The following is a 24,482-nucleotide window of genomic DNA, read 5'->3' as shown; positions in this document are numbered from 1 at the left end:
CTTTTCTTCATGTGTTCAATACTTTTTCCCCAGTGTCATTCCACTTTATTATACATAATGTATGGACTTATTTGTTTTGATTTCTTTGTATGTGTGGATTACTTGTGGATTGTTACCGATATCTGGTGAAGATTTCATGTGAATAGCCCCATTAGAAATATATTTACTGAGAAAAATGTTGACGCATTCAACACTTATTTCCCCGCTATACATGTCAAATTAGCATCCACATGCAAGCCCATGGTTTGTAAGCAAAACATTGCCCAGAGCATATCATTGCCTCCACCAGCTTGTATTCTTCACATAGTGCACCCTGCTGCCATCTCTTCCCAAAGTAAACGACACACACGCAACCTCCCATCCACATGATCTAAAAAATAAAAAAAAAAGTGTGACTAGGTCACATTCCTCTATGGCCCAGTTCTTACACTCACATGACCACTGTAGGCGTGATCTGCACTGGACATGGATCAATATGAGTACTCAACCTTTCTCTAGTGGACAGCATTAAGGTTTTAAGCAATTTGTGTTACAGTAGCTCTTCTGTTTGATTGGACCGAACTTGCTACCTTTCTAACCCCAAGGACATTAATGAGCCTTGGGAGCCCATGACCCTGTTTCTGGTTAAACTATTGTCCTTCCTTTGACCACTATTGGTAGGTACTAACCACTGCATACCAGGAACACACAGCAAGATATACTATTTTGGAGTTGCTCTGACCCAGTTGTATTGCCAACATAATTTGGCCCTTCTCAAAGTCACTCAGATCCTTATGCTTGCCCATTTTTCCTGCTTCCAACACAGCACATTCAGAAACAGATTACTCACTTCTGCCCAGTACATCTCACCCCGTGACAGGTGCCAGTGTAATGAGATAATCAATGTTATTCACGTCACCTGTCACTGGTTATAATGTTGTGGTCGATTGGTGTACTTACTAGCTACATTACCCATCTAAGACAGATAAGAGAATACATTTTAAAACACTTCATATTTTTATATCTCTTGCCTCATGTGTTCCCTCAGCGTTTGTCCAATACCTTTCTTCAGTATCCTCGTGTGCCTCAACCTATCTTGGTCAGTGCTCCTCTCTCGATTGCGTTCACTTAAAGCCTGCTTGCTCATCTACTGTCCATTGTTTGACTATCACCAATGGTAGATGGGCCACCATTACCCACTGTGAATACATCATTCATATTCTTGCAAAAACTTACTGTATTTGAAGGCAACTCTCAGCATTCTTTCCCCAGTATCCTTATGTGTGTCAACCCTTTATCCAAAATACAAATTCAAAGAGAAAGTTAGGGGCCTTGGCCTATTGTGCAATAATCAGGGGCAGAGTCAAATAGGATAGATAAAAACGATTAGGGGCTTACCGATATTATTTTTGCACATTCCCCTAAAAAAGCCTCTGATGCCCCATTATGCCACTGCTTGCTAAATGAATATACTCCTTGAATTGAAAATGCTTCACAAATGGAACCAGGTATTTGTCAACAATCATATCTGGCCCAAGAGTGTAATGGTCAAATTGTCATTCCATTTATAATACAAGAACTCAGTCACGATCATGATAATAGAGTATTATTTGTCTGTCACAATGTGTGACTTCACGATCATGATAATAGAGTATTATTTGTCTGTCACAATGTGTGACTATACAAAATGTATGTTATTTTTTCAGGTATGCCTTAGCTACAAAAAGTGCCCTGTCACTGGCAATTCTACAGGATCGCTATTGCTTTATCATTTCAATTGTACACACCAACCAAAATGAACCAGTTAAAGTAGGCTTGCAAAAGAATCTTTTCAGGCTTTTTACAGATATTATGATAACCCCGACATATGATAAATCCGACAACCCCTTCAGATTAGTTATACAGAAAATGATATCCTTAACTGACAATGATATGAACTGCTGAAATGCAGAATTTACTGTACAGTAATCCCTCACCTATCACGCGGGGGTTACGTTCCAGAGTCCCCCGCGATAGGTGAAAATCCGCGAAGTAGCGACCTATATTTATTTTATTATTTATACATATTTTAAGGCTTTATAAACCCTTCCCACACTCTTATAAACCTTTCTCACTCTCTTGTTAACCTTTCCCACGCTCTTATAAACACTTCCTATGCTCTTAAACACTTTCTACATTCTTAAACACCTCAGACCAACACTGCACACTGCACGCAGCGATCAGACGTCAATGTGTCTGCACTCGCTTTGTGAAGGGGGGCAGCTGAACTCACGCTGAGCAGAAATGGACTTTGTGCTGCTTCTGCCAAAATGCCTGCTTGTCGCTCTGCGCATTCGGAAGGAGGAGGAGGAGGAATGTGTGTGTGTGTGTATGGGTGTGTGAGAGCTGAACGCACCTTCGCTCAAACCCCCCCTCCCCGGAAGCGCAGTACGCTCCTGCCACTTCGCATTGTCAAGGGGGTGGGGAGCTGAATGAACGCTAAGGAGAAGTGGACTTTGTGCTGGCTTTGTGCTGCTTGTCGCTTTGCGTGTCAATAATTTAAAAGCCTGTACATCACCAATTTTCCTGTCTCACTGTCTTGTCTTGCGTGAAGTTAAAGTGTTTTATAATAGTGAGATGTTACTCATATCCTTAGCCCGACATCCACATATCATATGTGTTAACAAAGTGTGTTTTATAAGTTTACATGTGTTTAAAGCATGTGGGGTGGGTATTTTAAGGCATAAACTATAAAAATGTTTATTTATATGGTCTTTCTACATCGCGGATTTTCTCCTGTTGCTGATGGGTCTGGAACATAACTTCCGCGATAGGCGGGCAATCACTTGTATTTAAAAACCCGCGAAGTCGTGAATCCGCGAAAAGTGAACCGCGAAGTAGCGAGGGATTACTGTATATGTTTTATATTATAACAGCATGCTGCACTTGTTTGGGCCTAGGACTACTAAGATGGTGCTTGCTGTCCAAAACTTACACTGCCTTGCATTTAAAGAAGGAGAGCATAGGATTTGTCCATTCTAAGAAATGGAAGTTTGTATCTTTCCTAAGTGACTAACACTTTTATCCAAGTCAGAAACTTTTAACACTAGAATTACCAAAGCCTACGAAAAAACTTAAACCCGGCCCACTTTAAATCCGTTCGCACCTCTGTCAGCATCTTTTGTATTGTAAATGTGTTCATGAGCACAAGCAGCCTGCTATCACATCCTCCCACCACCGCAGAAATAGCAAAAAGCTCCCCCAACTCAAGCCTTGTTTATCTGGGAGTGAGGTGCCAGGAGCTGTATAGAGTAAATAATATATCGTTATTTGGAACACATGCATTTCATGTGTGTTCCATATTTACAAAATCTATGTAAGTGTAGCATGACAGAAATGTTGAACACATACCTAAAAGACAAACTTTTTTTGTGTTTTAGTACTAACGACAAAATTTTGACAAGAAGTATATAATGTGTGAAGACTGAAGTCCAAATATCAAAGAAGCTCTTTCACAAAAAGTACAAGTACAGTATAACAAAACGAGTGCGCTTTTATTTAAGACTATAACCGAAGAAAAAAAAATCGGGTTGGTGTACTTCGTTGTTATGACTGCTTTGGTAGTACAGTGGTAAGAACTGCTGACTCATAATCAAGAGGTTGCAGGTTCGAGCCTTGCTGCGTCACAAAATAAACGTTTTGAGTAGTGACCTGCTCTTATTGTTATTATTATATAATAAAAACATACATTTGATTTGAGTCTGTAACAGCCGGTGGAAATGTATGGTGCTTGTAAAGGTTTGCCTTTTTTTTTTTTATTCAGTTTTATTCTCTCAGTCGCGTTCACGCTCCCCCAGATCTGACACTGCTGTTTTCAAATAAAGACGTGCTATAACAAAGGTGAACTCAGATGAGGATGAGGGTTCTACATCGGAGAAAGAGAACAGAAGCCCTCCCCACAAGAACCATCCACTCACATATAAGAACGCAGCTGCACCAGGCATAAAAGCAAAAGATGGCACCGTTCGATCTGGCTTTTATATAACATATAAATGGTTTTATATACAGTAAAGACCATCACAAAACAATCACAAACAGGACTTTGCATGATACCTTGGCGAGCTCTGTAAGCCGTGCTTTTTCTTTGAAGGAAAGATGTGGTGCAGACTGACTGGCAGGATGACGCCAGACCTCTTGCTGCATCCAAACAGTGCCATCTTTCGCATTTATGCCTGGTGCAGCTGCATTGTTCTCATATGTGAGTGGACTTTCTTGCGGGGAGGGCTTCTGTTCTCTTTCTCTGATGTAGAACCCTCATCCGAGTTCACCACTGTTATAGCATACCTTTACTTGAAAACAGCAGTATCAGATCAGGGAAAACATGAATGCGACAGAGAATAAAACTGAATAAATAAAAATGCTAACCTTTACAAGCACCATACATTTCCACCGGCTGTTACAGACTCGAATCAAATGTATGTTTTTATTGTATAGTAACAATAAGAGCAGTTCACTACTCAAAACGTTTATTTTGTGATGCGGCAAGGCTCAAACCCGCGACTTGCTGATTATGAGTCAGCAGTTCTTACCGCTGTACTACCAAAGCAGTCGTGACAAAGAAGTACACTATTCAGATTTATTTTTCTTCGGTTATAGTCTTGAATTAAAACGCACTTGTTTTGTTATATTTGTACCTTTTGTGAAAGTGCTTATTTGATATTTGGACTTCAGTCTTCACACATTATACACTTCATGTCAAAATTTTGTCATTAGTACTAAAACATGAAAAAAGTTTGTCTTTTAGGTATGTGTTTAACATTTCTGTCATGCTACACTTACATAGATCTTTGTAAACAAGGAACACACATGAAATGCATGTGTTACAAATAATATACTATTTACACTATACAGCTCCCAGTATCTTACTCCCAGATAAACAAGGCTTGAGCTGGGGAAGCTTTTTGCCGTTTCCGCGGTGGTAGGAGGATGGGATAGCAGGCGGCTTGTGCTAATCGACACATTTACAAAACAAAAGACGCTGACGGAGAGGTGTGAATGAATTTAAGGTGGGACAGGTTTACGAGTTTTTTCATGGCTTTGGTAATTCCAGTGTGTGTTGTTGTTTGTTTTTATATTATGTATTTATCTTTGGGCGGAGCAACTGTAAAATTTTAATTTCCCATTGGGGACAAATAAAGTATAATCTAATCTAATATATATCAGGTGATTAATCAAAAGCACTCATTTTCTACACAGCAGATGATGTTAGGGTTGAAACGATTCAAGAAACTCGACTAGTTCGATTACTGAAGATCATCAAAACAAATTCTTTGCATCAGTGCTTATTTTATCTATATGACTACACCTCAGTGAGCTCAGCATGATCAGCACGATTGATTATTAGTGTTACATAACGATGCTTATGTTGTGGATACATGACGTGAAGACAAGATTTGATGGTGCACATTACAAAATAGAGAAAATGAGAGAAAATAGTGAGGGACGAAGTGAAGAGACAGGACAGAGAAAATGACAGATAGTCTGGGATCATTTCAAGCGGAAAAAAACCCCAAAAACTCTGTACAGTGCATCTATTGTAAAATCAAACTAGCCTATCATAATAGTATAATATCAATACTTCAGCTTCTTAATAGGAAGCATCCCGTCTACACATCCGGTCCACGGTACTTAGGTTGAAACTTGGAGTTCTGAAAGCTGTGTTGTACAACTCAAAGGCATTTTTTTGTGTTATTATTATTATTGATTTATGCCTTAGTTTTACGCTATATGTATACCCCTTTTAAAGTAATTTGTAACTGATGCATTATTTTTGTATTTATATGTTTTTGCATTTCAGACCATGTTTTCTTTAAAACCTAGAATGTGATATGGCACTTAAAAGCACTAAATGGGTTTAGTTTTGACATATAATTTCATTGTATGCAATTTAAGCAATAAAAATGTATTTTTTTCTAAAAAGGAAATCAATTAGCTGTACATTTTTAAGAAAGATATCTTTTCTTTTTTGTATATTTACTATTGCTCTTAAATAAAGCGGAAGTATTTCTTATCCAATGACTCAGTCAATGGAATAATCAGTAGATTACTCAATTACTTGATTGCTGCAGTCCTAGAAGATATCCTAATCAAAATAGCCATCAACATTGCTTTGATTCTGACACAGTTTTCTCTATTTACTTGCAATTCTGGAACTTCATGTGTCACTTACTATAACCACCGGTAGCTCTACTATCATGTATGGATAAAAAAGTGATATGAGGGCTGAGTGCATTATTCCTAATATTAAAACAATCCTTCAAAGAATAAAAATAAATTCAGTTCAAGCTGCAAGGAAATTTTTGACTTTTTGGTCCTGAAGCATGAAAGAAATTTCTGAGCAATTAACAAAAAAAAAAAACTGTCTTAAGAATCAAAAACAAATGAAGTGAAATATTAAATATGCCATTTGTTTTTGTATAAATTTGTATTTTATCAAAGTCCCTGGATTGAGTCTCAACTTCTTTACACTGGGAGGAATATACAGACTTTGTTATGTAAAAATATTATTAGAATTTTAAAAATGCTCATAATGATTGAGACTTAACTTATATTTAAGTTATTTTGTTTCTGTAGTAGTAAGAAAAACCCCATTAAATTCTAAATAAACAGCCAAACTTTCCAACAGAGTGCTTCACTTGGTGATCTAGCATATTCCCGAGTTCTGAAGAAAACAAGATAATCTGTCCACTTAAAACAGCCTTCAGTGATTCCCAAGTATTCCCACAGAAATCTCTAAACATACATAGAGAAAAATATTACATATGTAATTGAGAAAAATTTTATTTATAAAGGACTTTTGAATAGATATCTAAATACTTTCTTAATGTTTACCCATTAATTCCAATCAATATGGAAAAGGTTTCAAGTATAAATTAAAAAAATAAAATGAAATAACTAGACTTTTTAAGATTACCTGTAATGGTGCCCAATTAATACAAATATTGTAAATTTTAAATAAGATTCTTTCACCATTCTATAAAATTCTTACCGCGGTGTCTATAGTCATAGGGTCAACATCAGCTAAACTTGCGCCAACCTTCACTCTATCTCGAAGAATACCGCTTGCAAGGTCTTCACCTCGTAAGTTCATAGGAAGACACCTAGTTATTCAAAAATAAGAAACAATGCAGCAAAAGAAAAATATAAAAATACAGTAACATAACCATAAAATGCTTAGTCAGGATCTACAAATTAGAAATGTTAAAACCGATTCCTGTTGGTTTAAAACATTAACAGATTAATAAAACTTGTGAAATGTTTGATGCTCAGTTTAAATAAAGAATGATCAGTGCTTTAAAGTTGACAGGTCAAAACATATTAGTAAGGAGTACTGCCAAAGTATTTTTTTTCTAATTTTTTATACATAAAGGAATCATTATAACAGAACACAGATCAAAACAAACAAAAAAAGGTACAAGTGTAAACACTATGCTCTACAAAGCAATCCATTAAATTTGGGGCATTCAACCCTCACTCAAAACAAGAGAGAGAGATTAGAGAACCCATGGTCATACTTGCCATTTGAGCAAGATAAAACAGCAGGTAAAATAAAAGGATTGAACACAGGTCTGGCATGTTTACTTTAGTACTGCATTAGTAAGATTTTTGAAAAAGTTTGAATAGATCTTAGTAAAGAGTATCTGTTTTTTCCCCATTTGAGATAATACTGAACATCACTTTACTTCTGAGTTAGAAAGGTTGGACTAGGATTCTTCCACTTAAGCAAAATATGTTTTCACACAATTACTGTGGTTTAGGATATTACAATTGATTTTCCATAGCACAGTTTTACCCATCTGATATTACTCTAAAAATTGATGATACAGTATTAGGATTGATTTTAAAAAACACCATTTCCTGTTTATGTAAAAAGATGATATATCTAGTGCAGTAGGGATCCACTAAGAAAGGACATTTCAATATAGCAATATTTAGGGGTAAAGGCCACTCCAAAACCAAATAGAACAACTAAATGTTTCAAAATCTCAAAAATACTTTGAAGGATGGAATTGAAATTTGGTGACATTATAGAAAAAAAAAAATTAGGCGACCTGTTTTATTTTACGATATTAGACATATATATATATATATATATTATTATATATAAATAAAGACCTGTGTGTGTTTATGGAGAAGTCTGCTCTGCTCACACTCAACCACAGCCACTAGATGGTGCATGCTTTCACTTTACTTCTCACTACGAAAGACCAGTGCGCAACAAATGCCGCCATGCAACAACAACTTCGTGCTAATGACACAGATGAAGAGACAACATCGAAAATTATGCAAACGCCGCCAATTAACAATGTGTAAATGAAACACCTCAGCAACAGAGGGCAAGGCTTGAAGTTTTCACAAAAAATATTGTCTACCTGGAGGCATTTTCTCAAGACAAAGGTCGACAGGGCTCATATGCCAGTGATATCGCTAAGATACGGTATCGCCAGTGTCTTCTTATGAAATCCAGTAGGTCGGCAAGCACAGGTGGATCCACGTCCTCTGCATTGGGTAATTCTTAAGAGTTAGCTGACGCCTCTCCAAGTTCACTAATATAGTAAAACTTCCAGGGAGTCTTCAGGTTGTTTTTTGTCCAGAAGACCAAACAAAGCTAGTTTGTTAATATTACAATGACTCAAATGGTCTGTGCTGTGCTGAGAGCATGCTTTACAAAAAAGACTGAGCAGAAGCTATAGACAAGCCAAACAGCAGCACTAAAGAATCTGAAGAAGAGGCGAAAAAAGAGACATGATCACATTTGGAGTCTACAATCCAGTGTGAAATGGAAAATTTGGTGAAGCTCAAGGAAAATGCGAAGATCAATGGTTAGAAAAGATGCTATGAATCTCAAGTGCCATTCCCAGAAGCTGTTGCTGTGAGTAGGTGTTACTTGGCAAGAAGCAAAAAGGGAGTGAGAGAGGAGAAGAAGTGGAAGTAACACATCAAATGCAAGACCAGCCAGGATTAATGCTGTGACATGGGGGCGGAGGCAGGAGGGGGCTTAAGAGTTCAACCCTGTAATTTTCTCAATTATATATGGGACAGTAGCAGTAAGCCCCTGTTTCTTTTGTCTATCATACAAAATATACATCATAATCAACATTAAACCATTATATGAACGTGCATAATACTTCCAAATCCTAGAAACTGATGATGCCCCCATGAGCTACTAAACTGTAATGTTTATTTACATCTTCTTACTTTGAAAGGGAACTTCCACCCCCAACCTCTAAAGTTATTTACATTTACATGTGTGTCTGCTTACTTTGAACAAGACGCACCACTCTCAGAAATTCTTTGCATTGGTGTTTGAAGTGGGCAGGTACTTCTGAATTTTTTGCTTTTAATTACTGGCAGTAATATATGCTTAACAGACTCATTATGGTTATCTGGTTAACCATTCTGCTCAATCTACCTTCAGCCACAGATGCAGCGCTGATAACTCCTAAACAGACTAACCCGATGTAAATTGCACAGTACACCAGTGTCATTCTTAGATCATTGCACTCCTCGGAGTAACCTATAGGGAATCACCACTGCTTTTCATATAAATTCATATCTGCAGACTTTAAACAGGGACTACATACAACTGACAAAAAAACAAAAAGATAAATTATACTTAAAAACAAAAGAATATTGTAAACATCTAATAAAGATAATATACAATATATTCATTTCACATTATTTCTACTGATTACCCATTTAAATTCAAAAGAATGCACTTTACTGTAAAATTTATCAAAGGCAAGAATGTTTAACTCGTAAACAACTATATATAGCATGTCCAAGAATTATCAGCTCCAGTGACCTAAGGGATTGGTGGTTGGTGGGGTTTACACCTACAGCTACTTATTCGTACTTCTCATTAACCTTTAACTCTCTCTCTTATATATATATATATATATATATATATATATATATATATATATATATATGATTTTTTTTTTGATCGAATTGATATACAGTATATTGTTAATCATCGAGGGGAAACTGTTTTTTTACATGACATAAATAAATATATACACATATATACATATACACACATATACATATATATTCCAAATAACATTATATTTTTTAACCAAATCAGCCAGAACATTAAAACCTCTGCCAGGTGAAATAGCATTGTTGATTTCATTTCAATGGCACCTGTGGAAGGATATACTAAGCAGAAAGTGAACAGTCGGTTCCAGAATGGGATGTGTTTGAAGTAGGAAAAATTGACAAGCATAAAGATCTGAGCAATTCTGACAAGGGTCAAATTATGATGGCTAGGCAATTGGATTAGATCATCTCCAAAATGGCAGGTCTTGTGGTCCAAGGAAGGAGAACCTATGAACCAGCGATGCAGTCATGGGTACCCAAGGCATACTGATATGTGTGGGGAGCGAAGAGTAGCCCATCTAGTCAGAATCCACAGAATAGCTACTGTAGTACAAGCTGCGGAATAACTTAATGCTGGCCATGAGAAATAGGTGTCTGAACACACAGTGCTATTATAGCTTGCTGCTAATGGTACTGTGTGCAGTTCCTTTGCCGACCCCTGTCCACCACTGAAAGAACCTTGAAATGAGAACGTGGGAGTTGGAACGGGACCATGAAGCAATGGAAAAAGGGAGCTTAGTATGATGAATCATGTTTTCTTCTAAGTCATGTGGATGGCTCGGTGGTTGTGCTTCGTTTACCTGGGAAAGAGATGACAGCAGAATGCACTGTCTTCAATGAATAATGCCTAAAAATAATATACTTCAAGCGTATTCAGAAAGAGATATTTGGGTCTATAACATTAAGTAGTAGTATGGTATTGACCTATTTCTACAGAAAGGTCGTTTAAGAAATATGTTTTCATGAACATGCTGTGGTTGATTTTGACAAATATATCCCAAAGAGCAAGTGATGAATCAATGTATTATGAATTTTACATTCTTACCTATTCCGTGCCCGTGTCATGCTTTTGCTTTTTCGCCTTTCAAATCGCTCCTCATCTGATGAGGAGGTTGTGTCACTGCTATGGATAGCATGTTTCTTTACCCTGTAGAAAAAATATTTCAACTCACATTACATCGCAAACCATGGATGTCATTTACATTGTAGCAGGAACAAAAAAATGAAAAACTGTAAAAGAGGATCTTCCTTTAAGAGACAGGGAATGTATTACACCATAAATGCCCCATTAAAAGAAACAAGTGAAAGGAGGCTAACACTCATACAAATACTATTTAGTTTCTGTTTGGGCCATCACAGTATTTTATCTGTGATTGCCCAGTATTTTGCCTCAACCACAGTGTAATACATCAAAATACTTGATCACTGTGGGTTGCCATGCTGTTCAATCCCATATAATTTGCAACAATGTATAAAAAGAATAGCACGAAACTCTTATAAGTAGTATATTTACTTTCAAATTTAAACTACATTTTTCTTATGTTCATCATGGCTTATATTACTTAAGATTTGTTAGTGATAATTACGACTGACCTTGTGAGTGCGAAGTTGAAACAGTGCATGCAGAATACTTTTCCTTAGAACTACTACTGTTTAGTACACAAACAATATTAGACTTGTATCACTGTAACCAAAGTGAAAACAAAAATTGCATTTGAAATTAAAAATACTAAAATATACAGTATCTTAATAATTGATGCATTACATTAACATCTTAAGGCAGAGGAAAGCCTCAGTTTAGCACTCTAAATATCACAGATTATGACTGTGACATATTTAGTCATGCAGTATCTCCATAAGAGCTTCCATAGTATAAAATGATTAAGATTTGTGATTTTTTTTTTTTTATCATCATAAAAGTAAATGAGATGTAGCCAGTTTACTGTCTACAGCAGGGCTCTTCAACTGGTGGCCCACAAGGCATGTTCAGTCCTTAAAAAAATTCCGTCCCACTAAAATGCATTTATCACCACAGATGAACTTGTTTCCAAGCACCAGTGCACTGATTTTAAATTCCTCAAAGAGAAAATAAAATGACTTGTTCTCTTTACTCCTCCCTAGCTATCTAATCACATTTAGAGGTCCTGAAGTGCACATTCCAAAACTTAACTAGACACCAAGATTCCACTATTTCTCTTTTCTAGCTAGCAAATATCTAAAAAAACATGTCTTATCAACCTTAAAAAAAAAGATGAGTTCACGATGAAAATAGCTTAATAATAGTGGTGTGAGAAATTTCTATTTGTGCCTGTTATAACAAAACCCATATGTCTGCTGTATAACGAGTCTGCTGCTGTCACAAAAGAAAATAATTTGAGAAGGCAGTTTATTGCAAAACACTCAAACTTTAACACAAATTTTCCAGCAGGCTCAGACGTTCATAGATGTAAAGTGCAAAGTCTAGTAATGAGGTATGATAGCAGAGCTATGGTTTGATCGTGTTCTGAGCGGGAAAAGGCTACAGTAGCCTGCCTCTGCATAGCATGGATTCTTGGAAAAAAGAAAATATGTTCACTAACTCAGGGACTGTCAAAGAATGCATGTTAACTACTACAGAGGAGGTAGTGATAGATGACGAAGTAAGAAAGAGCCTAACTTCATCCATTCAGAGAATGCCAAAATCCAATACAACAACCATGAAAAGAGCTTAAGTACTAGCAAGTCTTCAAAACCCTTTTAGAGAGACTGAAAAAGGTTACTGCAATGTTAAGTCTGTACATGACATTTTTTCAATGAGGAGGGCTTTTGCTATGACTTGTTCAGTCTAATTCCACTAGAGGGACAGATGACAGAGGAAATCGTTTTTCAGAATTTTTTTTTATTTTTTAAATGATTTGCAACAAGTAAATCTGCTAATAACAGATGCCGCCTCTTCCATGGTGGGAAGGGTGCAGGGTCTGTCAGCTCAGCTGGCTGAACTTGCGCTGCAGATGAAATCTTTACATTGTTTGATACATCAAAGTGTTCTGTGCGCAAAACTCATTGATGAGTTTAAAAAAAAGAAAAACACAGTAAAAAAAAACAGTGTTATGTTGAAGATCAATTTCATCAGAGCAACTTCAAGCTTAAACACCTTGTTTCATAAACATCTGCCTTATCTGTCAGTTGAGAACAATAATTTACTTTAAATTTAAATTACCATGTTATGTGGGTAAGTAAGGGCAATACACTTAAAAGGGTTTGTGAACTCTGCCAAGAGACTGTTGCTTTTCTCCACAGCTGTCATCTTAAAAAAAATGGAGGCATTTACATCTAAATTGCTGGACGAGAAGTTTGTGGCAGAGGTGTTCTTCATAAATGACATCTTCTAACATTTAAATGGACTTAATCTTGGTTTGCAAGTAAAGAACAAAACTGTGGGCGATCTTGTCAAAAAATGCAACAGATTTAAAAGGAAACTGGACTTGTTTTCAAATGATTTAACTACAGGGAAAATGCTTCATTTCTCCAACACTGCATGATTTAATAAATAACTCAGCATCTGCACAAATTACTATAATAACAGAATTGCAAATGTCTTTGTGCAAGCTTGGTTTAGTTCAAGTTAGAGTTTACATAGTAAGTAAAAATTTTTGTGTTGTTATTCCATAGGTCTTCTCTTCTGATAATTGACAGATGCTACACTGCCTTCATATATAGCTGCTAATATTCTAATAGTAGCTGTTCAGCCATATGTGTATTTATTGACTTTGTACAGTATGAAGATCTCTTTCGCTTAATAAATGCTCTATGCTCAGTACTCCACATCCCCTGCTCCACCTCATATAGTCGGTGAGAGCAAACATTCTGTCTTTACCCTCCCTTGAACTCCTTATCACAGTGACACACACACGCACATTTAGAATTGAACAATTTCAAACTGATTAATCCAATCACAAGTCTGAGGGAGGGGCAGGAGCAAGACTATTCAAGCTGAACTAAATGCTCTGTCATGGCTGTCAGTCAATCAGACGATGACGCTGTCTATCCATTTGACCATCTGTGTCACTCCCTCTCCTGTGTGTACACTGGTGGGAGAGCAGGCCAATTCGGGAAAGGCAGACCCAGGGGCCCTATGGGCAAGGGAATTGCCCTACATGCACAGTGGGTTGGTTTTGATGATTATGTCTTGCCTTTCTTTTCTCCTCTTCTTGATGTGTCCATTGTCATTCAAAGTGATGGACTCCTTCATTTACTGTCCGTCACCAAAGAGCATGATCCTCAGCAAGTGTCTCAAGCTGCATATGTGGAATGGAGCATGCCTTGAGAGAATGCTTCAGGTAGTCCTTCCAGCATTTCTTTGGTCCACATTGAGGTCCTTCAGCGGGTTCACCATACAGGACCATCCGTGGAATCTGAGACTCATATATGCGGATTAACATGCCCAGTCCAGCGGAGGACACGATTGAGCAGCATAGACGCCATACTAGTTGATGAGCAGCATTCACGAATTTTAGCATGTGAAACTCTGTCCTCCCAAGTGATGCCAGGATTTTCTGAAGGCAGTAGATATGGAATGCTTCTATAGTGTGTGGATTTGTTTGCAGTTGGGGGTTCAGGACTTGCATCCATAAAGGAGTGTTGATATACATACCTTGTGACATACAACAACCTTGGCTGCCACGCGGAGATTTCGGTTACAGAAGACACACTTGCGTAGGCGGCCGAATACAGAGGAGGACAGTCAGAGGCATCACTAGATATTATGCTTCTAAGGTAGGAGAAGGACTGTGTGTTCCCCAGTGTCCCCAGATTCCATTGATCTGCATCTGTGGCTTTGGTCGGCCTTTCCAGAAGAATGTACTGTATATATGGCTATGTTTTCAGTGATGGGATCCTTCATCAGTGAGACAAGTCTCACTAATGGCCCAGATGTCCACCTAGTAGTATTGGAGATCTGAGGCTACAAGGGATGTTCTCTGAGGAAATCAGTCAGTAGTGGTTGAATCAATGAGTGCACGGACATTCCAAGAAGCTAGGATAAAAGATTTTGTAGTTTTTCAACCATATGTACAGGGGTGACTCACCAGGTGTGGTTTCCTGGCTAAGTACAAATGGGACAAACTTTGTTTAGGACACCTTTTATTGGCCCCTCCCCATCAAGAGTAGGCAGTACTATCCTTGAAAAAGGCTGCCTAGTCATGCCAGCAGGACACGGACAAGGGACTGAACAGCCATCGCACTAATGCTGCCATACACGCAGGTCCCATACTAAGAATATATGCCATAACCAAAGGTAGTTTTCTTCGTCTGTTGCTTATCGCTGTAAGACTTGATGCAGAAGAAAGTATGAGGAACAAAAATAGTAGGAAGAGCTTGCACAAAGGACTTGTTGATATTGGTGGTAGTGAGGGTGCGCAATCCTCAATTACACTTCTTCACTTTGTGTCGGGAATCGACATGGCAAGCCAAGTGCAAGACAACAAAATATGGCAGGAAGTTGCACCACTTTGGATGGACCCTTGGTGGGCCAGGTTCTGAGTGGTCGAGTTAGTCTTAGTCAGGCCTTCACCTTGCCACCATGGGTGTCCCTACCAGGGGTACACGACTCCTGAAGGCATTGCTCAGGGGATCACTGATCATGCAAACCAATCCACCATATTAAGGTGCTGACTCAATGGAGGGAGGCTAAAGTAAGCACAAAGCATGAACTGAATCTTTATGATTGCTGGTTCATTACTGATCCCACTCACATATACTGTATACCAACATGAGTATATAACTTTATAGGGATACAAAGAAATGAAATACAACATATTTAACAACTTTGGAGAAAAAGGCATTGAAATATCAAACCATATTTACCTCTCATTGCCCATCGTACATGACTGGAAAATTCCAGAAAGCCTTATGACTTTTTGAAACTAGTTAGAGAATGATCCATAAATATAAATTTTGTGAACCCAGAGAAAAAAAAATGGTGAAATTCTCAAAACACTCATTCTGAGCGCGATTTTATTTTTTGTCAATAAAAGTGAATCTAAGTGTCCTTATCTCAAATAGAATGCACAATTACAATGAATCATGTTAAATGTCTATTATTGAATCCATTCACCAATGGTTATTTTCACCATATTTTGACAAAACATTTTAAAATCAGCATAGTAAGAGACCTAGTAGTTTTAGAACTCCCTACTAAGTGGATTTAAATGTGCCCAGAAAAAAATTAAATTAACCAATCCTCTCACTAACAGGCACCTGATTTTCATTTTTGCTAGCCAAGCAATCAACTTACAAATGTAAACTTAATACTTTTTTTTCAAAATCTAAAGCTTAAATAATATGTATTTCAACTTAAAAATACTGATTTTAAGTTTTCATCTTTTATATAAATGGACAAAAATACCACAATAAATGTACAGTAATTTAAAAAGCAACATGAGTAACAAAACATCTGGGCTTCACTTCACATTCCAATCTAAATTAATAATATCCCTGTATGACACTTTTGCCAGTTATCCTTCTTGTGTTAAGAGCTACTGTACAATCCTAGTATTACACATGTATAATTAGACAAATCAAAACTAACAATTTGTAAAACATACCGTATATGACTTCTTCGCGCAGGAGACCTGTGTGTATCAAATAGTGTGCTCTGTCTTTGCTTTCGATTAGTTGGCTCTGAAACACAAAGCATATACTATTAAATATATACATTATTTCTGACATAAAAAGTCTATTACAGTCTATATTAGTAACCTAACCTAAAGCAGATCTTTCTTAGTAGAGAATACCAGATTTTGTTAATGGAGAAGAAAATGTATATTCATATTCTATTTTGTGTGACTCTTTTTCTTCTGCCAGTTACCCATTCCAATATTAGATTCAACTGTTTTTAAAATTGATAAAATAATTTTTTTTATCTCTGACTACTACACGTCTCAGTGGACTAAGCTTGCAAAATTTTTCCCATTGCTATATTTTTTATCATGCACAAAAAAGGACTGTGCCTGTTTGCAGAATGCTAGTAATAACTGAAATATCTCTGCATTGACTATGAAGCTTAACTGCCATAACCATCTGGACAAGTTTCATGTTGATGGCGCTTTTTATAAATGAGAAATAATCTATATATATATATATATATATATATATATATATATAAAATCCCTGTGTGCGTCCAGGTGTCCATGTGTGGGTGTCTTCTGGCGAATTGCGCATGCGCGGGGCACGGTGCGATGCACGATATTACTGTCAGAGAAAGTTAGAGGCGTTTTACGAAAATACAAACCAGTATTACTGCAAGAGGAAATTAAAGGTACACAATACAGTGCCGCATATTACAGCCACATACAAGCCAGTATTACTGTCAGAGGAGATTAAAGGCATTACCGACGCGCACGCCTGTATTACCGCCAGAGAAAATTAAAGGTATATTACGGACGTACAAGCCAGCGGACGTACAAGACGGTATCCTTCAATAAGGGCGCACACAGGCATCCTTCAATAAGGGCGCGCACAAAAAGACGAGCCTCAAAGGGCGACCTCAATTGGGTGCAGCGAATAAAGGCGTGCGTAAATAAAGATCTGCACCTTTGTTGCTCTTCACATATTCCAGAGCCATTTGAACTAAATTATCTACGAACGCCTTTATTCGCCGCACTCAACTGAGGTCACCCTTTTGAAGCTCGCCTTTTTGTGCGCGCCCTTGTTGAATAGAGCCGTACAAGACAGTATTACTGTCACAGAAAATTAAAGACACACAATACACGGCGGCAGCCCACGAAGAACAGTCAGCTCAGCAAGTAAACATCAACAAAAGAAAGGCTGAAAGAAAGAAAAATACGACCAACAAAAAGAATGAGGTCAAAGCCACTTGCCATTTAATATAGACTGTTCCTACTAATGTTTATGCACTACTGTTCTAGCGCCCGTTATTGTAACGGGCTAAATGACTAGTTACTACATAATAATAATTAAGAAAACAACCACCACAAAAAAAAAAAAGATTTTTAATTATGTACTGTACTGTAGCAACTTTATGAGAAAAATCAGAAATCATCACTGCATTTTTAACTGAGCCGAGAAACATCCTTTAAAAGTAACATACTATACTACTTGCTTAGGTTTTCCCTATTTCAAGGCAAAAGGGTTTGTACTTTTCAAAGAAAGCATACAATAAATACTTCATTAAAACAAAGGTATGCATACATCTATTTGCTCCATTAATTACTAGTCTAAGGCTTCTAATGGTTCTTTTTAAATGAATGATAAATAAAAAGCCTTTTAGCCACATTTCTTGCAAATTTGCCTTAGCGAAACAAACAAAAAAAGACTGTCAGCATGATAACAGTAATGTGTCCAAAATGCAAGTATTAAAAGATTAAATTATTATGGCTTACCAGTACAGCAAAGTAACAATTCTATGTTAACTTTAGAAAAAGCACAATAAACAACCCTGCTTCATATTAAGGAAAATTCCACCAAGAAAATGACTGTACTTTCCAGAATTTGACTTGCTGTTTATACATTTTTTCCCCCACAGTAAAGGGGGTGTGTGTGCAGGTTATATATGGATAAGAGTTATTTAAGTTATTTGTAAATAATTCTCGCTCTGATAAAATATTACCAAATTACACATAAAAGACACTACAGGTCAACAAACTGTTACCCATAACACTAAATTAGAAAAGCTTTCAAAAACATTTTTTTCTCTTTGTAGATTTGATATCAACGTTTCTGTTGAACTAGGGGGCTCCGCCCCCTGCTCGCTTCGCTCGCCAACCCCTGGTGTTGGGGATAGTGTCTTGTCCTTGAATGAGTTTTCCTTGGCATGGATCATTTATAAACTTAACTTTAACGTCAGATGAACGGCGAACTCGTGAGAAGGCCACATAAAGTTGTCCATGTCTAAATACGGGCTCAGAGAGGTAGATGTCAACCTTGTCCATGGTTTGTCCTTGTGATTTGTTGATGGTCACGGCTTCATGGTTTGTCCTTGTGATTTGTTGATGGTCATGGCAAATGCAGGTTTAATGGGGAAGTGTCGCCGTTTAAGTGTAAAAGGTAATTCTAGGTCAGAACTTGTAAGGTCAATTCTAGGAATCAGAACAGTATTGTTAGATCGTGATGCTGTAAGAACTTTTGCTTCAATAACATTGTGTGTCATGGTGTTGATGACTAAACGTGTACCATTGCATAAATCCTGTTTAGTGTTAAGGTTTCTTAATAGCACGAATATTGTTCCGATTTTAAGGTTAAGATTGTGTTCTGGTAATCCGGCTGGGTTAATAGTGTTCAAATATTCTAAGGGTAAATTAAGATGGTCATTGTCGTCATCAGAGTCAACTTTGTCAGAGCTTAGAAAGAGCTGTGCCTCTCCAGGAAGTAATGCAATGACTTGGTTATTTATGTGCGCAACATTAATATTTTTTGGACATAATATAGTCTGTTGTGTTAAACGGGGTATTCGGTCTAATGTGATTGCTGTTCCAAATATCTCTGTAACTAAGTTGTCGCAGATAAAGGCTTGAGAAATTGTAATATCTGGGTGAAGTCCATCTGTATTGGTGAGTGTTCCATCTCCCAGTTGTGATAACCAATTGTTATATTGTGGATGTGGACATCGCATGTTTTGTACCAAGTGTATCTTTTGAAAGCAATGCCAATTGTTCGTGTATTTTAAGGTGGACTGAACAACAGCTGAGAGCACGGCATGTGGAACAATAGGTAAGCACTGTCTAAAATCTCCTCCTAATAGAAGTACCTTTCCTCCAAAGGGAATATTATTATTTATCAACGTTTGTAGAAGTTTATCAATGGTGTTGAGTAAGTGACTGGATGCCATTGTACATGCATCTATAATTAACAGTTTTGTAAGACGGATGTCACGTGCATTGTTAATATTCATTTTTATAGTGGACAGCGATGTTTCTGTGATTGGGACCGGTATTTTGAATAAGGAGTGACATGTGCGACCATTTATTAACAAATTAGCTGCCACTGTGGTTGTAGCTGATGCGACAATTAACTGTTGTTTTGGAGCCTGGCCTGCTTGTTTTCCGGCATTTCAGACGCGCGTTGTAGATGTCTGCGTTCATTTATTTTGTCCCGTCGCTCCCGTTTTTGTATCTCTGTGACTTGAGCTCTTTTCTTTTGAACCCGTGCCTGCTTCGCTTCAGCATTTTGAGATGCGCGCTGCATGCGTGTACATTCATTGTGTGTCGCGGGTTCGTGTTTGTGGTCCAGTTACTCGAGCCGTATTGTTTTGTAGCCGTGATTGTGAATTCATGACTTGTATGTTTTTAATCATTAGTAATATGGATAAGTAATAAGGAGGATCGCACTCACTGTTAATATGGAGCCTTTTCTGTGTCCGGTTTTGTATCTCGGTCAGTCGAGGTTTCTCTTTTTGGAGCCTCGCCTGCTTGTTTTCCGGCATTTGAGACGCGCGTTGTAGACGTCTGCGTTTATTTATTTTGTCTCTTCGCTCAGGTTTTTGTATCTCTGTGACTCGAGCTCTTTCCTTTTGAACCCGTGCCCGCTTCGCTTCAACACTTTGAGACGCGCGCTGCATGCGTCTACGTTCATTGAGTCTGTCCATCTGGGCTCATTTCTGTAATTGTGTTAGTTGAGCCTTGCGTTTTTGGATCCGAGACATGTTTTGTTCATCGGTTTCAGAAGCGCATTGTAGGCGCTGACGTTTATTGTTTTTTTTCATGCGGGTACGTGTTTGTGGTCCCGTTACTCGAGACGTATCGTTTTGTAGCCGTGATCGTGAAATCATGACTTGTTTGTTCTTTATCGTTATTAATATGGATAAGTTATAAGGAGGATCGCACTCACTGTTAATATGGAGCCTTTTCTGTGGTTGTATGGTTAATAGTGCATCATTGTAATGAGATTCACCTATGGTGTGTAGTTTGAAGGTGTGCAGATGACGTATGTTTAATAGGGACATTTCGTTTCTTCGTGTTATTACCCATCAGGTGTCGTGCCTGTATATGTATTGTAGTCCGGTCTCTTGTTGTCTATGTATGACATCGTTTGTTGTCGTGCGTTTTTTTTGAGGGGCGTGTTGCCTCATTTTTTATTTCTGTTAGTGGAGGGGGGCTTTGTGTGTTGTGGGTGTGAATCCTCATTTTTGTGTGCGTACCGTTTCGTGTGCTATGTGGCGCTTGCGTCTGACTCCTTTGTTTCTGGTGTGCTAGGGGCGCGTCGCCTCATTTCTTATTTTTGTTAGTGGATGGGGTGCTTTGTGTGTCGTGGGTCTGAATCCTCTTTTTTGTGTGTGTCCTGTTTCGTGTGGCGCTTTGTTGCATGGGTCTGTTGCTATGGGCGCGGCGTATCATTTCTCAGTTTCCGGTGCTTGGAGGGGGGCTTGGTGTGGCGCCTGCGCAGTACGTCTTTTGCGTCCACGGCTCACGTCCCTGCGTCCATCCGGTTTACCATTCTCGTTTAGTAATATGGATAACATATTGACTAGCTTACAATATCCCATTAAATGATGACTCTAATTTATAAAATCGAAATACTGGTAATTTTGACAGATCTTGTAATTGACTGATAAACCCTCTCAGTCTATCTCAATGCTCATTACATTATTATTCCTGATGTTGTTGCAAATAGCCTGTTTTAATGGGGAACTCTAAAGTACCTAATAAGAGTGGAACAAACATCTTTTGAACGCATTTACATCCCTTTGAAGTGGATAGGTATGTACAAAGAGAAACAACTGTGTGTGCATCAGATAGGGTAAAGAGTGCTTTTTTATGCAGAGGAAAAACACCAGGGTTAACAAAGTGTACAAATGAAAAAAAACTCCTTATACAATCTGCTAAGTGTTAATTTAACACCGTAAGAATAAATTTAACACAATGCCAATTTTACCTTGAGGCAGATGAATCCTGATAGGTTTCTTTGTTATTAAATATTGTTTACGGTAATCATTTAACAATCTAATGAGAAATATTTTACTTTTCACTCACATTTAATATCATCCTGCATCTTGTTCACTTTTGTTGGTTAGAGGTCCTTTTAGCTGCAGAAAAACTGTTCAGTTCCTTGAACACAGAGCTATACGATTGAAAGTTCTCATTGTCTAAAATGTTAATGCTCCTGCATACTGCAGGGTGTAAGAGAAGTACAAGTGTTCTGCCCTACAGTTTCCAAGATATTAGAATAAAGCTGAATGAGATGCAGCGTCCTTCTCTTCACTGGCAAATAAATGATTTACAACTCACAAAATATATTCAGTGAAGGCAGAGTTGTTTAATGTAAACAGACAGACATAACCTTGACAGAGGGTGATTTTTGTATTTTACACAAATGCATCTAAAATATGGAATTATATTTTTTCCTCTACACATCTGCAACATTTCATTTACAAAACTTTATTGGAACAAAGCTTTCTGAATAAAAAGGACATTTCTGTAGGTTATTTTACATTTTGATGTAGTGAAAATATTTTGGACACTATATTATACTATATGTACAGCACATTTGCTAAGTATAGTGAATAGTTTTTTATTGTTTATTTTTTGTCTACTTGTGGGGTATTTGTAAAGCACAAAATGGGTATGACTTGTGCAGTGTACTGTACTTTAAAAGATGCACGAGTAAAAAAAACAACTTTCAAACAAATGTAAAACTTAAAAAAACAGCACTTTATAAAAACAGGGCTCACTGTGCGTACAAAGTGGCAGAATTCAGTTATCTACACAGGAAATGCATTAAAACATGTTAAATGCAGTCATTAATCAAATTACTTTTTTCACATCTATCCTTTCTTTTTGCTCCTGGAAGTCAGATGTTCTGCATAAAGGCAAGAGGAGTCTCAAAGTAGTTAACAAATTAAAAAACTAAGTGCAATCTTTAAAGGCCAGAGTAATGCATGGGCTTACCAGGGCTCAAGCCCAGTAACCCAAAAGCAAAGGGTAGGAGTACAAGGCTGACATATTTTAAAAAAATAAAAACATTCAGCAATAATTGTTACAGAATATTCCATTTGAAGGGTCAGAAATTCCAGTATAATTGCAACATCTGCTTAAAGTTGACATTATACTTATCTATAATAGGTTTATCATACAGACAACTATAGATAACGAATATTTACAAAAGTTGTCCACATGTGCAGATGGGGAATCAACCACATCAACTACTATAATTAGAGATTAAATCTGAAGAAAAATGTGATATACACAATAGGCACCTTGACTCTGTAAGAAACTTTACAGGTTAAATTACTATACTATATTAAACAGTATATACTATAAATAAAAGCCATCAATATTTTTGATTTCCAATCTAAAAATATGTATCAGCAAAAGTGATTTCACCAAATATGAGAATAAAAAAATCCTTAAAAGGGTTAACGTTTAAACCAAATCACAACCAGAAATAAACTCACTTAGCAGTAACGTACTTACCTATAGGTGGTGCTTGATACCTTTGTACAGTTTTCCTTTGTCTTAAATTGTAAGGTCGACCATTTTCACCTTCGGCCTCCTCAGCTTCATCCACTTCATCATCCTCATCATCTTCATCATCCTCATCTTCCTCTTCCTCTTCTTCTTCCTGAGATTCTACAAAACAGTAAAGGTTCACTGGTTATTAAATGGGTGAAAAATAAAGAGGTACATTTTTTAACATTTCAAAGGAGTAAAAACGCACACTACAATGTAGGGAATGAATGAAACTGCTGTAATTCCCAGGAAAACGGGAACGGCCAAGCTCGCATATATAGAGTGTAAAAGTGTAAAAATCGATCAAGAAATAACAGAGTTATAGTTGAAAATAATTAAGGTGGCACCATTGCTGCAGCTTGCACTTCACCTGACAACAGCTTTGAACAGCAACTTGAAATTGCAATGAGTCAGTCTGTTGCATCCGCATTATCTGTGCCAAGAAACTTGCCTTCACAGAATGATGACAAGAAACTGGATGCATCAGTAAAAGCTGAAATGGAGGTATTTCAGCGCAACGGCAAGCGCGGGCATTGTTTAGAACAAGTGTATCAGTATCTGATATTGTGCCGCCTACTTCAGTGCAGGCAGAGCGTGCTTTCTCAGCGGCTGGCGTACTTCAGCAAGAAGGTACACACTCACATGGACGACCGCACACTGGACACGTTAATAATTACATTTATATAGCACTTTTCTCAGTACTCAAAGCGCTATCCACACAGGGAGTAACCGGGAAGTGAACCCACAATCTTCCACAGTCTCCTTACTGCAAAGCAGCAGCACTATCACTGCGCCACCTGTGAGGATGTTGTGCTTTCTATGCTCTTATTACCGCAACTAAAGATACATGTACTTTTATGACAGCATGAACTGCTTGTAGATAAGGTTAGTCTTTTATTTGTGTCAACATATTGCAGTAGTTTTATTAAAAATAAGTGTCGGTTGTTCTAAAACCATTCACATGCGAGATGCCCGGGAGCCCGGGATTCCCGGGAATGAAATGCGGGATTCCCAAATTCCCGGGAATGGATAAACCCATCCATGAATGGATTCCCTACTACAATGTGCTGTACCATTAAATAAAACATGTTTCTGTTAAAATATCTTATTTCCAGTGCCTTTAAATTAAGGGATGTCAGG

At 37.5% G+C, this 24,482-nt stretch overlaps 1 protein-coding gene across 1 annotated transcript in view; it reads right to left on the bottom strand.

Annotated features, from left to right (window-relative positions):
- The window catches only part of atad2b (ATPase family AAA domain containing 2B), a 313,933-nt gene that overhangs the window by 149,174 nt on the left and 140,277 nt on the right, over positions 1-24,482 (bottom strand). The window contains exons 7-10 of the mRNA XM_028798864.2: positions 23,307-23,462; positions 16,485-16,560; positions 10,946-11,047; positions 7,007-7,118 (exon numbers count right to left, since the gene is read on the bottom strand). Coding sequence (XP_028654697.2) covers positions 7,007-7,118; positions 10,946-11,047; positions 16,485-16,560; positions 23,307-23,462 — 446 coding nt within the window. The remainder of the gene's footprint in view (positions 1-7,006; positions 7,119-10,945; positions 11,048-16,484; positions 16,561-23,306; positions 23,463-24,482) is intronic.

This window comes from Erpetoichthys calabaricus, chromosome 3, assembly GCF_900747795.2.
Source record: "Erpetoichthys calabaricus chromosome 3, fErpCal1.3, whole genome shotgun sequence".
In the NCBI taxonomy this organism is placed as follows: domain Eukaryota; kingdom Metazoa; phylum Chordata; class Cladistia; order Polypteriformes; family Polypteridae; genus Erpetoichthys; species Erpetoichthys calabaricus.
The sequence above is the reverse complement of the archived record's forward strand: the minus strand, read 5'-3'. Positions and strand labels throughout refer to the sequence as shown.